The following is a 14,160-nucleotide window of genomic DNA, read 5'->3' as shown; positions in this document are numbered from 1 at the left end:
ATAAATGTAATCCAGACAGAAAACTAACTTCTCCATCAATTTCTGTTTTACCTAGAGGTAAAAAGTTAAAAAGATCAGTGGCAAAAGAATGGCAGCATCAGGGAGAAAAATGAGAGTATTTGTTAGCAGTGAGAGGAGATTTCTGTGAGACTGTGGGGCTGACTGACAATGCAGACTGGACTGTGGCTTTCATGTGGCTGTTAAACCAGGCTTAACCTGCTCGGGATGCTCACTGACTGACACTGTGTGTGCCATCAGCTGCCTATAGCCCCTACAGACTGCATATGACTCACTTGGTTAGAGCTGTTCTAGTACTACCTCTGCAAGATCAGCTGTGAATCCCAAAAAGTCCTTACCACTTACCTCTTTAAACCTCTGCATTCTTTGGATTGCATGGCCATAGAGGGATTTTTTTTCCAGTTATCAAATTCAGAAAGAAAACTGGAGGAAAAAGAAATTAAACATGCCTGTTATCAGCAGCAGCTTCAGTTTGAAAGCAAGAAGCAGCTAAATTGAAGTCAATATGGCACCTTACAAAAAGGCAGGTATATGCCTGTGTGTGTATGACTGACAGTGTGTGTGGGATCTTTTGAGAGAGGATTTTAGAAGGAGAAGTATTCCATCCAGCTGCTTTCACAAGCTTACAGTGATTTGCAAAACACCAAGGACACACCCAGCACAGGCCACTGGGATAATAACACAGATGCAAGATTGTTATGGCTGCACACCAAATTTAGAAACTCCCTCTAGAAAAACAACTCAAAATGACTTTTGCTAATCCTTCTGAACACCTGGAATAGACTCAACAAGCCAGGGAACTAGAAAAGTTACTATGTGGTTTACCAGGCCCCTTATACTACTCAGAATTAAAATTTTAAAATAAGTAGCTGAAAGAAACCTTAGACATTCATAGATAGCCCTGTTTCGGGTCACATTATTTTGTGCCAGTGTTGATAGTTCAGATTATAAAACAAAGAGTTGTTGTTCACAGAAAGCCCACATGCAATACACAATAATGTTTTAAATGCTTGGAAAGCTGCATAGGGAAAAAAAAATTATATTCTGCAGTTTCTGAGGGGTTTCCCCCTTTTTCCTCATACTTGAGATTTTCTCAGACTAAAGCTATTTCATAGCAATATTCAACTTTTAGGTACAGATTTGAAGGTCTGATTAGACTAGTCATCAAATCCTGTTTCCATGTCTAACCAACATGTATAAACACCATAGACAAACTGTCTCATAATTTCAATAGGGTAATTCCTATGAGGAGCTAAGCATAAATTATCTATCTGATGGATCAGAATTTCTCTTTGCATGATCACCCATAGCCAGTGGGGTGTTTAGCTGGGTTCAGGGAATGCAGGCCCTCCCCATGGAAGTGCCAAGCAGTTTTGCTTACAGCTGGGTGGTGGTACAAGAAAGGCTGCAAATAGTTTTCTCATCAGGGAACAGAGTCAGAAAATTAGAGACAAAATTAGTTAACATATGTTCTCATTTGAAAGCAGAACCAGTGAGAGAACTCCAAGTCAGAAATACAATTTACTGGGAAAAGGGAAAAAGACAAAAATCCCTGCAATGATACAAAAGGAAGACCACTGACAAAATCAGAATACAACCTGACACCCCTCAGGCCAGCGTGCTGGTAGCAGTCCAAATTGGAGCGGCTGCAGTCCTCTTGGGATGGCAGATGTGGCTGCTGTGTCTCCCCAGAAACCTGTGGAAAGGCTGCCTCCCTGCCTTCCAGATTTATCCGGGTGGGAATGCCTGGCTCCTCCCCCTGGGCGGAGCATCTCACCATGGGCTGATGTTATTCTGAGTCACGAGGTGTGTCCTTAATCACCTGTTAAACAGAACTGGCTCTGGAGAGCATCTCTGAGCCACGTGGGAGACACTGATGGGCCATTAACAGGAGATAAGGAAAACTGCCCAGAGGCAGCTCCTGCTCTGATGGTAATAGGAAACATCTTGGTCTTCAATCTTGGACACACACTAGACTATTAAAAAAAATATTTCCAAGTGCCATTTGCTATTTGCTTAATAATATGTTGCATTTTTTTCTTTTTTTTTTTCCATAACTATGAATTAAAAGTATAGAAAACCTACCAAGTGTAACATTTCTGCACTCTGCATTTCTTAGGCAACTTCCTTAGTGTAACACCTCCATCTTCTTTATTTTGGGATCTGGTGTTTAGCATGAGGTATTTGTACAGGGGCATATTCTGGTACATTGACTTGGGCTGGCTTGCAGTTAACAACAGATTTTCCATGGAAGCAAACAGAATCACATGATGAGGAAAACATACATCTAGCACCTTGAAATCTGTGATAGATCTCTTGTATTTAGTAAGGTGGTCCTAAAAGCATTTTCCTTCCTAAATCAAGGCTTTGCAGGCTGAAAGGGACTTTCAGGGCACTTTTGTTTGAAGTTGCCACCAGCCCAGGGGGTCATTTAAAGGTGGGTATCCAGCCCTATCACAACCTCCTGGCTGCCAAAACTGTCCTGCAGAATGCCAATCTGAGCAACCTGCTCCAGTGGAAAGTGATGCCCTGGCACAGGTTGCTCAGAGAAGCTGTGGCTGCCCCATCCCTGGAAGTGTTCCAGGCCAGGTTGAATGGGGCTGGGAGCAACCTGGGATAGTGGAAGGTGTCCCAGCCTATGGCAGGGGGTGGCACTGGATGGGCTTTAGGGTCCCTTCCAACCCAAACTCTTCTGAGGAGCACAGTCTGTTTCTTTTTGACGTGATGCATCCTCCCTCCTGTCCTTGGTGCTGGAGATGGAGAGTAGTTGTACATTCAAGCCATGTCTCTGACAGAGGAACCTCTGCACCCCCACCCAGCCTCTTGCAAACACACCACCCATATCTGATGGGATATTGCAGTTCTCCTGTTCTCCTGTAAAGGAATGAACTCTGACTTGAAACATAAAAAAGAAAATTAAACCCCCACAGTTTTCCTCATTTTTACCTGTTCATGCTAAACCTGGAGAGGCCCACGGTTTCTGCTTCTGGGACTCTGTGTTTCTTTTCCAGTCTTTCCCACATCTTGAGAACAATGCAAATGTGTTCACTGTGAATGACTGTCCCCCAGCTACTGTAGTTTGAGGGAAAGGTGAAGGTGGGTAAGTGAGGAGGAAAAAGAACAAGGGCTCAAGGCTTCACAACCAAACTGGGACTATTGTCAAGGCACCAGTGATCTGCCTGGTCCCACTTGGATGGTGCCAAGGCTGTGCCCAGGTCTCACACTCACTTCCTCGCCTGCTGCACACCAGAGCAGGAGGAGCTGCCCTTCTGTCTGTCATCCCAAAGCTTCAGCTGTTGTAGAGAAACATGAAAAGAACTTATCCTGCTCCTTGTAACCCATGACAGTGGCCTTGTCTGAAGTGAGGCATTTAGAGCAGATGAGAACAGCACACGCTGCTGCTGGTTTGAGCAATGCTCCCATTCCAGATGGAGGAGCCAATAAGTAAACCTGACAGCACCAAGTCTATGGGTTTTTTGCTTTAATTTTGTTTGTGGATATTACTTAATTCCATATCCTGACTTAGGAAAGATTTACCACCATGAAAACAGTGGTGAGGGAAGGAATAAAAGAAATAAATCATGGCTCATTATAGTGGTGTATTCAGTGGATAAAAATTCACTGTCACTGACAAAGTTTAATTTTTTTCCCTCTGCTGCTAATTCAGGACCAGTAAGTCTTGTTTTGTGGTCATATACCTATGTGCAAATAGCAGCCCTCAGTGGTCATTTAGTCTGAAGTGCAATATGGGAAGGGTCAGTGTGGCCTCTCCACTTAATTAATAAAATAATGTCTGAGACAACTTTGTATGGCTTTTCAGGTGTACCTCAGAGCTGCATTCACATTTTGAGCCTCATGATTAACAGACACTGCAATGGAGTCTCAACATTTTAACACAATACACTAAATACTCCAACATAATGGATCAGTAGACTTTCAGAATTTATTCTCATTGGTTGCTCAGATCCTGATGAGCCACTACCTGAACTGTGACAGCAGTCAAGCCAGCTGACTGCATTTTGAGAAGGAAGAGTCTTCCTCTCCTGTAGACCCATTTTTACATGCTTTCCTCTTTCAATTTTTGTGTCACATCCACGAAAGCCCTATGCAAACAAAGCAAAAATTTTAAGATCTTTCAAAAATGTTTAATGAAAAATATCACAAAGCATATATTTTAAGATAGATTCCAGTAACAGTCCACCTTAAAGACTTTAGAGCCACAAGGCATACCTGGAATTTTAGAATGAGCTAACCAACAGCTGCTTCTGTGTAGGAGATCTGTGGTAGGACTGTGACAAGCTTTCAACAGATCTCACAAATGAAGCAGGGTATGGTCTTGATAAATCTTGGACTTTGCCTGAAGACTACCTACTTCTTTCTTCTTAATCCATTCCCCAAACAGAACAGACTGATAAACTTGGTCAGAAACAAAATATGCACTTCACTTAAGTTTAATTAAGGCTTGGAATTGATATAGCTTGGAAAATGACTATATCTATATATATGTTGTGTGTGATTGGAGAAAGCTTATTTGTTCTTATTTACTATATGAAAAACATGACAAAGGCATGGACTTCACATATAGAAGTGTGAATTTTTTTTTTCTATGATATGGAAATGTTTCTGCATAGACACAGAAAATCTGTGAGTTATCTCTTCCAGCCACTTTGGTATCTCAGAGATGCCTTCCATGCCAGAACTGCAATATCCCACTCCAGTTATTCTGCAAGGTAATTTTGATTTTCACAGTGGTGGGTTGCTGCTCAGCAAACAGCTCTGTGCCTCCCTGTCAGATATTAGTGTGGCTCTTTCTAGTACTAAAGGAAACTAGAAATGGGGTGGAAGGCAGATTATGGTGCTACACATCAACACTGCTGGGAGTGCTTAAGGAGCATCTTGGCATTGAGGAATGGACTTTGTTGTTACTGAGGGTGGAAGCTGCTTGGTACTCTGCAATGTAAGGCATGTGCATGTTTGCAGAACTGGACTGGTAGGTCCTGCTAACACTGTTTATAGAGACAAAAGAAAAAAACTGTGCTAAACTGTGGCAAGCACATTTCTCTCCCTCTCAGGATTTTTCACAGAGGTGCACAGAGAGAAATGAAAGAGAAAACAATTTTCTGCTCCTTGTTTTTCCTATGTGGAATGTGTTTGGAGATTTGGTTACCTGGAGTGAGTGCTTGATTGGATTCAGGTGAGGATTGTTTGAGCCTGATGGCCAATCCAACCCACCTGGGGCTGGAGTCTCAGAGAGGTTCACGAGTTGTGTTAGAATCAGAGAAAGTAGGATGTAGTTTTAGTATCCTCCTTTTATAAAGCATATTAATGTTTTTCACATTTATAATAATGAAATAATTCAGCCTTCTGAACTGAGTCAGACATTGTCATTTCTCCCCATTGGGTTTGCCTGCACTTACAATACTAAACAAAAGTGTTTCAGTTGGATTTCTAAATCTGATAAAGCTTTGTTTGTAAAAGGAATAGAATAATTTAATATCATCACCATTTTTCATGAAGCCTATTCAGATAAGTTCAATTGCACTGTGTATATCACCACCTTCATCACTGACAAGACCAAAGCAGGAATATTCCAGCCTTCCATGAATTGCCCAGGAGAATGCTAGAATTGCTGTGTTCCTGCAGCTTTCAAATACTGGCCTATCAGTTTTCTCTGGTTTAGCAAATAATTATTCCTCATTTGTCACACTTCAGATATTTTAACACCCAATTTTATTTTTATAAATTCCTATATCCACAGGATGTTTTTTCCACCATATAAGAAGATGCCCCCAGAGTAAAGTGATTTGAGACAAGAAAGAAAATCCTCATTATACAGTAGTTTGCCATAAAAATTCTGGAGGACAGTGAATGTCCAATGAAAATGGAAATGTAAATTTGCTAGTGTGGCCTTTACAATAGGACACATGAGGCCTGTGAGGCAATTCTGTTCTCCATGAGCCTTTTGTTGATGTAAAAAATTTGAAATGGGTAAAGTACAGATATTACAGTCTTCAAGATATCCTGCTGTTATGTATCAAGTGTTGCCTCACTGAAAGATTATTACAAATTATTGTAGTGGACCAGTCATACAGCAAATAAGATATGTGTCAAAATCAGATTTCTCTCACTCAGTAAAGCAGGAATTTGCAGGAGGTTGGTGCTGGTTGCTGGTGCTCATCTGTGAATGGCATCCCAGGCAATGTCTCCCCTCCTGCTGAAGCCTAATGATTCACTGTTGGCTTCACAGCAACCGTCCCAGCTGGCAGGTGGGGAGGGTGTGATCCAAGGGTTTGATGGTGTTCCCCTGTGGGAATCCAGGGCTTCCCTCTGGCTGCCCTGGCAGGTCTGGGACCCTGGCAGGGGTCAGGAACCCCCCTGGACAGAGCCCCCAGAGACACTGGCTGTGATCTCTGGCCATGGAAAAGAGTTTTCAATCTTACAGGATGAATTACCAGCTCTGAGTGTTTGATATGAGTAATAATTAAGTGTGGCATGGGTGTAAAAGTAAAATTTTAGGATTCTAGATGAGGGGTCCAAAGGGGACAAGATGGAGGAAATTGGGTGTGCCTTGTCCTTTTTCTCCTTCTTCATGCCCTCCATGTCTCCCACTCCTCTCTCAAGCAGGCATTTACCCAAGGCATGCTCTGCCCTTGTGCCAGTCATCCCTCAGCTCGCCCATTCCATGTTCATTCCTGGCCATGCCAGCAAGCACACTGCATGGGATATCAGGCACTTTTTTGGGTGAGCTCCTCAAAGAAATCTCTGCCTTTCATTTGTTGGGAATGAGCACATCTGTGTGCAGCCCCCAGGTCTGGAGTCCCAGCAGAGGGGAGAACACCACAGGGCTGAACCACACAGCCTGACTGGATTTCCGCTTCAAGAGCACATGTGCCGAACATCGATTTCCCAAAGACAAAACTGAAAGCCTAAACATATGCATATGGCACTCAGAGCCAAGGACACTCCTGCCAATTCCTGCAACTGATACGCACTCAAAATATTTACTTAGGAATTCTTAATTAAATCAACCATTCGGTAGTGGTGTACGGTTTCAGATGTGTCGCAATGTCACCACAAAATACCTCGGTGGCTCCTGCTAACAAAGAGCTCACTATGTGGGACTTTTTGTCAGAGATGGTGGGGTAAGTTTTCGGTACGCTGTGCCAGAAAGCTGCACAACTCCTCTGCTGTTAATGGGGTTCATTTGGCTAAATTCCTTCATTCCTCACTGAAAACAACCCCCCTGCCCAACAGCAGTTTCAGGTGAATGTCAAAAAGCAAAGCTAGGGTGGGATCACCGTGACCCTCCAGTCGCCTGTCCAAGGGCTTGCAGCTTGCAGTGCTGGCTCGGTGGGAAGTGTGTCTTGTGCTGTTGTGCAGCCAGGAATGCAAGTGAGGGAGGGTGAGCAGAAGTTCTTGATGCCAGTCCTGGGCTCCAATAAAATGTAATTTCTCCAGGGAACACAGATTGGCAGAGAATATTTAAAGCAACTTTTTAGTTTTTTTTAACCAAAAGGTTAAAATCAGCTTGATTAAGTGTTTAATCTGTATCCAATGTGTTGTTGGTTTAATCTCTTATTTTACATCTTTTGTCATGTATTTGTCAGAATGGGATATTAAGTTCCTAGGAGAAATCTCAGTAAACATCTGTGCCTGTGCAGGAACTTGGGGACAATTCCAAAGACTGGTCAGTTACTGTTCTTCATCTATAAGCAGACAGCTCTGTTTCAAAATTTTATCAAAATTCAGATTCTTTTAACAGGAAGAAAATTTAAATGTTTTCTTCTCATGTGCTTGTACATCTGTCCATTATACAGATATACTTTATATATTTTCCAGTCGTGCAAAGACTCTGCAAACTGCAGTTCACATGAAGACCTTCTTATATGTAAAATTAATCAGAAGTTGCAAGGACATGATAACATTTGAAATCAATGAAATGACTTGTGCTCGAGTTAAGTGAATGCTTGCTTTTGCAGATATAAAATGGAGACTCAAGCAAACCAACCAGGAATGAGGAGTACACTTCCAATAAAGCAGTTCTAAAAACTCAAGTGGCCTTAGTGCTTAATTTCTGAAGCATTTCAAAGACCTTTACTTTTATGACTCGCTTAGAATATCTAACAATTTTCATTTCACTTTGTGAAAAGGGAAGCTGGAGTTGCTTAGGCCCTACAGAGGAGATACAATTGTAACAGGAAATATATTTGGAAGGAGAAATTCCCTTTTTTTGTGACAGGATTAATCTGTCTTTGCATAAGTAAACAAGCATTATTTCACAAAATAAGCTGAAACTTGTCTCCCACCACCATGATTTTCTGCTTGCTGTGACACAGTCCTAGTTATTTTTTCAAATGATAAAAAACCAGAAACCAAGCCTTCCAAAATCTTCTTCATCAGGTTTAATTTGATGGAAGTTTCAACTGCAGGGTCCTATCCAAGCCCAGATCCAATGGGGTTTTTGTTTGTTTGTGTGTGGGGTTTTTGTTTGTTTGTTGTTATTGGGTTGTGTGGGTTTTTCCTGTGGGTTGGTTTTTTTTTTCTTTTTTTTTGGTGGGTTGTTGTTGTTTTTTAAATTTGGACATAACTGTTTATAGACATTGCTCAGTTTCAGTGCTGGTGTTTCCCTTAGATTAATGGCATAGGCATGAAGAAATGTCAAAGCTCTCCATATGCCAGACACTAGTGCCAATTCCTTAAGAAATGTGCCATTATTGCACTCACTCTGTTTATCTGGATAAGCCATGGGGATGATGTTTAATTGAATAACCCATGTGGATGACCCAGCAGAACACTCTGAGCTGTGTGGAGACCGTTGTGGTGCAGGATGGTTGCAATTACTGTAAACTGCATCAGAAGTCCTAACAAAATGCCACGCTCAGGAGTTTCTGGTGATAAGAATCGAGGCAATTTGCACCACAAAGAAAGATTAGATGAAAGAAGATGCCAAAATGTGGCATGGAGGATCTGCCTTTTGACAGCTATAAATTGAAACAATTTTCATCTTTGAAAAAAAGTAAAGTAGCCTTCAACCTGCCAAGGGGCAGGAGCACATCACAACCCTCCCGAATGTGTGATGGATGCACAAACTGAGGGATGCCACAAGAAATAGAGGAGAGGAAGCTTGAAATGCTGTTGGGTGCATTTCTTTAATAAAAATAAAGCTTTCCAAAACCTCAGTTTCATGATTCAGCATTTCTTTTGGCAGTGTAACAATTTAAAACTAGGCTAAACAAGTCTGAGGGAATATGCTGGTAAGTTCAGGCCAGAGAGGGGGAAGTTTCTGGAAGTAACAGAAAACCTAAGACCCCTTCCACCCCCAATAATTGCAGTTTAATTGTTATAATACACTTCACAAGCACACAATAATTATAACTATGATGACATGACATCCTGACAATATGTTCTGAAGCAGGTATGATTGTGCTTATTTTCTAGATGAATAAACCAACCCACTGCATTAAAATACTTTGACCAAGGTCTGCTCCAAAAAACAATGGGAGACCAAAGAATATACTCTTAAACCTAATTATGAGACAGCTGTGACATGTATGAGGAAGCCACTTAACTGAAAATTATAAGTTTAGATGCTGTGGCCAATTCTTGCTTTCCTTTGTTTTGAAAGTCGTAAGGCTTTTTGCTGCTCAACTTGAGAATAGTTAGTGGAAATTGTGGAAGCCCAGCAGTTTTAAAAAAATGATGTCAGGGAGTTATTGCACACTTTTTATCAAGTTTTTAATTTTTAAAAAAAGTATTTATGTAACATGCAAATAATTTTTATGCATAAGTTTTGCTAGTAAGTTGGTGGCATAGCCTCAGTAAATTGATGACCATCAGGCAGCTACAAGACCAGAACTGTGTGTCCTGTGCATGTGCCAAGCATCAAATGGAAGTTTGAATTCCTTGTGCATGTCTCTTTCTTAGGAGTCAACCACAGATTTCCTCAGGGCTAGATTTTCCTGGAAGGGGCAGTGTCTGAAGCAGCAGTGGAAATTGGTTACCAGGTGGGAAGGTCCTGCAGGAAGCCTGGGCACCTGATCTGTCCCAGGGAACTGGGCAAAGCCAGGTGGAGGGTAGGGCAAGAACGGGGCACAGCATTTTAGTGTCATCAGAGAGTGTATGTTTGTGAATTTGACACATCATCTATTAAGGAAAAATGCTTTCCTTTGTATTTTACTGCAATTTTTTCAGAATTTCCATCCTACTTTGTGTGGAAAGTGGATGAAGTCAGAGAGAGAAAAGCTCTAGGACCTTTCAAAGAAAATAACACTTACTTTTCAATTTTGAAAAGTGTGATTTAAAAAAAAAATACTGATACTTTGTGATTTTCATTAGCTTTTGAAGCCATAACATAAAGGTCATAAGCCATTGTATCTTATCCCTATATCAAACTTTTTTAAGATTATCACATCTCCAGGGAAGTCCTAATTTAAAGACATTGCTATTTTATTTCATTTTATTTTTATTTTAAAGAGGAGAAATACTTTTTGTCAGAAAAAAACCTATTAGCTCAAAACCTGCATGAATCTCAGGGACACTCTGGTTCCAGGTGATGCTCCAGCTTTGTTGCTCAGCATCCAGAGGAACACAAATTAAAGCTGCAGGTCTGAGCACTCCTGCTCCAACACTGGGAGTGGTCAGACTGCAACTACCTTTTGTTTTACTTCTGTTTAATAGGCAGAACAACAGGGGATGCATGTGCTGGATGACACTTTATTTCTATATCCATAACCCACCTCTGCCTCCATAAATAAAAACCCACAATGAAGAATTTCTCATGGATTGTTAACTTAGGAAAAGATGCAAAAATACCTACTAAAGGCAGGGTGGATCATCATGGAATTTCCATCCCACAGGAATACCAGTATTTCATTTTAGCCAGGGAAGAGCTCTCAATTTCACCCTCCTTGCTCTGGCTTTACTGTGTCTTATTGAAATGGCAAAATTAAACACTCTGATTTCATTGCAATGTGGCATTTATGCAATTTTGCAGTTACCTCGTGATGAAGTTGACCAATTCTTATATAATTCTTTAATTTTGTTTAGTCACCATTTCCCCAAGGGAGCACTTCCAGTGGGAAATTTTTAACACTAAGATGAAAGGCCTAGGCTGGTGCTGAAGGTGGGAAGTAGGATCATGGGGCAGTCAGTCTGCTCGTCCAGAGCAAGCTGAAGCATCTCCACGGGCCTGGCGGGTACTCAGCAGATGTGACCAGAGGCATCATTGAACCCATGTTCTCCTATTTTTTTCAAAATATTACCATTTAAAATGTAGACTGTAGAGATGTTGAAAATGAGCCTGTGAAGATGTTGAAAAGTGAGCTGAAAAATGAAAAATAAATGTGCTGAAGTGAAAACATATGGCAGGTGCAATTAATATGCAAACTTTATAATGAATTCTGAAAATATACTTGAAGAATGAGAACTGCAAATGTTTCTAGCCTGGATAGCACATAATAAGGATAACTCCTATATGCTCCATGATGTTTGCCAGATCTAAAAGCACAGTTATGCTAATGGACTTAATTAATCATTCAATATTTTGAGCACAATAATGGGCAAGCATGTTGGTAGTGTCATTTTCTAAATCGTGCTTAACGGTTTCAAATGAGGGGTGAATGAACTGGCTGCAGTAACTAAAGCACTAATTCTGAACCTACATTCAAAGTAGACATGAGTTTCAGAGATTTTGTGGATGATCACTTTTCACTATATTTCGATTTTAAACTAGTCTTTCTTTCCACATCTCACAAGCTGATGTCTCTGCGTAGGACTGGAAACAAAAGTGCCAAAATTCAATTTCTTTGTTTCTTCTGGCATAAACCAGATCAGGAATTACTGTAAGATTCCCAGGCTGCTATACCAGACCAGAGACACTGTGCCAAGTCGGCATAATTAAGGAACTCAACCTCGGACCCTTCCCCTTTTGCACAGCACCTCACCAGGCACACAGCAACACCTGCTCACCTCAGCTTGGTTATAATGTGTCTTTCTGCTTTTTTCCTCAGAGCTTTGTCATCCGTGGTGGCTTTAGGAGCTAATATAATCTGCAACAAAATCCCAGGCCTGGCCCCTCGGCAGCGAGCGATCTGCCAGAGCCGCCCCGATGCCATCATTGTGATCGGGGAAGGGGCACAGATGGGAATCAATGAGTGCCAGTACCAGTTCCGCTACGGGAGGTGGAACTGCTCTGCGCTGGGAGAGAAAACAGTCTTTGGACAAGAGCTTCGAGTAGGTAAGGGTGTCTCTGCTACTGTAGGGACCTGTTTGGGATGGTTTTCTCTCACCTGTCTTGCTACGGTCCTGCCAAGGTTTATAACCCTCAGAGTTCAACAGCGATGCTTCCAGAGCAATTGTGTGTTTCCATTCCGTGAAAAGTAAGTGGCAGGAGACATGGAATCTCCAGGGATCTGTAGATCATATCTGTGCCACTTCAGACCCAGCAATGGCCTCAGCGCCTGCACAGCCACCCAAGGTTACAGCCCATGAAAACAGTGTTTCCAACTGTTGTCTTGGTACATGTTGTCGTGGTGTATATTATGGCCAATCAAAAATTAACTAAAAGCAGCTCAGAAAAATCCCTCTGCAGACTTCCCAGAAGCTTAAGCAATGGGAGAGTTCCAAATAATCGATGGAGGTACTGTGCATACAACACTGGCCTTCCAATATGTGGCAATAATACATTTTAGTGCTGCTATCATACTGCAAAGAAAATACTGCAAGTGATTTGAGGCAGGAAACATATTCAAAGAAAATAATACATGGCCTTGGCCTGACAAGCTGCTAGCTGGCAGAAGTTAAATCAGTACCTTTTCACTTACCCTATGTCTGATATTATTTCACAGGGGAGATTATGTAAATCTTTTTCCAGCACTGAGGTCACTATTTTCTTCATCACCTAGCTGGATATCCTGAACTTACTCCTGACCTTTTCTCTCTCTCCCAAGGGCTGCCCACTCTCCTGTGTGTGCTCTGGGTTGGGATAACTTGTTGTATTGTGTGGCTCTCTCAAGGGCACTCAAAGTAATAACATACAGCTTCTCAGTGGGGTTGGAGCCTATTTTTCTTGTGTCCCATTTTTCTTTGGGCGATACCTCTTGCATTCAATGGTTTGGGTGAATCTTGTGCTTCCTTCAACTAATACAGCTGAGTGTGGTCAGACGTAAGATCTCATTAAAACTGTATGGAAAAAGGCTTAACATTTAATTTCATCTGTGCTGAGGTGTTGACTCACATGGTGCTTTGGTTGTTAGTGGTGGTCAAGGCGTCAGGGGTTTTTTCTGACACCCTTGTGAAATGAATGCCAAAAACTGAAGTATGTCAGGATCAACAAGAGAACTGGATATTTTTTGAAAGAACATCAAAATCTGAGAGTCTAGGTGAGGTCTGAATGTTTTAAGGACACAGTGGTTCAGCTGTAAAATGTTCTTAGGGAATAAATCCACTGGCACTGGGCAGTTGACTTACATTTGTAGGGGGTCTGTCATATTCTGTGAGCTTTACATTACATTCTCAAGGCATCATATTCAGGAACTAACCTAACTTTTGACTTCTATTCTAAATTGTCAAATTTAAATGAACCAGAAAAAAAAAAATCTAGTCACTTGTATTGACTGTTAGAAGCATGGTCTGATCTTCCTTGGTTGCTGTTATGTTTGTTTGCTTTCAGTTTTTAACCAGAATCACATTGCTGTCAGAAAATACACATCTGCCAAGCATTCTGTACTTGTTCATGCTCTGTTTTCATCTGCCAAAGCTTGCAGGCATGCCCTTACCTTAGATATGTGAGTTGTCTTACCTTCTGTGAGATCCCTTGTGGCCTGAGAAGGGCTGCTCTGGAGGGTTGTACCAGAGTGGTGTCATCACAAAGCTTTCCAGTGAAAAGGCTTTCACCACTTCTGCTCTCCTCTTCAAGCTGAGGATCTTGTGCTGCCTCATCATCTTCACCACTGTGTTTGTGGGTAACAATCCTCTTCACCAGAGAGACTCCTTTCATTCTCCAAAACTTTGGAAGTGAGGGCTGTTCAAATAACTACAGAGGACAAGTTGTAGTTGTGCTTTCAGCTTCAATGCTTCTATGTAAAGTAAGAGCTACAAGGAACAGAAAGTATTTGTCATTAGGATGGATAAGCTACCAGGCTG

The 14,160-nt window shown here is 41.6% G+C and overlaps 2 protein-coding genes across 55 annotated transcripts in view; one reads left to right on the top strand and one right to left on the bottom strand.

Moving 5' to 3' along the window:
* The window catches only part of ATXN10 (ataxin 10), a 215,073-nt gene that overhangs the window by 11,217 nt on the left and 189,696 nt on the right, over window positions 1-14,160 (bottom strand). For 49 of the 50 annotated variants that reach the window (XM_085570120.1, XM_085570121.1, XM_085570122.1 and 46 more), the window contains 2 exons: window positions 13,817-14,109; window positions 364-11,340 (listed from right to left, as the gene is read on the bottom strand). The gene's annotated coding sequence lies outside the window, so the exon portion shown is untranslated. The remainder of the gene's footprint in view (window positions 1-363; window positions 11,341-13,816; window positions 14,110-14,160) is intronic. The other variant, XM_085570086.1, reaches the window with a different exon arrangement.
* WNT7B (Wnt family member 7B) overlaps window positions 1-14,160 on the top strand; it is a 94,191-nt gene that overhangs the window by 40,479 nt on the left and 39,552 nt on the right. For all 5 annotated transcript variants that reach the window (XM_021529927.4, XM_021529925.3, XM_077783252.2 and 2 more), the window contains exon 2: window positions 12,027-12,253. In XM_021529927.4, the coding sequence (XP_021385602.1) occupies window positions 12,027-12,253 (227 nt within the window). The remainder of the gene's footprint in view (window positions 1-12,026; window positions 12,254-14,160) is intronic.

Source organism: Lonchura striata, chromosome 1A (assembly GCF_050655825.1).
Source record: "Lonchura striata isolate lonStrDom1 chromosome 1A, ASM5065582v1, whole genome shotgun sequence".
In the NCBI taxonomy this organism is placed as follows: Eukaryota; Metazoa; Chordata; class Aves; order Passeriformes; family Estrildidae; genus Lonchura; species Lonchura striata.
The sequence above is the reverse complement of the archived record's forward strand: the minus strand, read 5'-3'. Positions and strand labels throughout refer to the sequence as shown.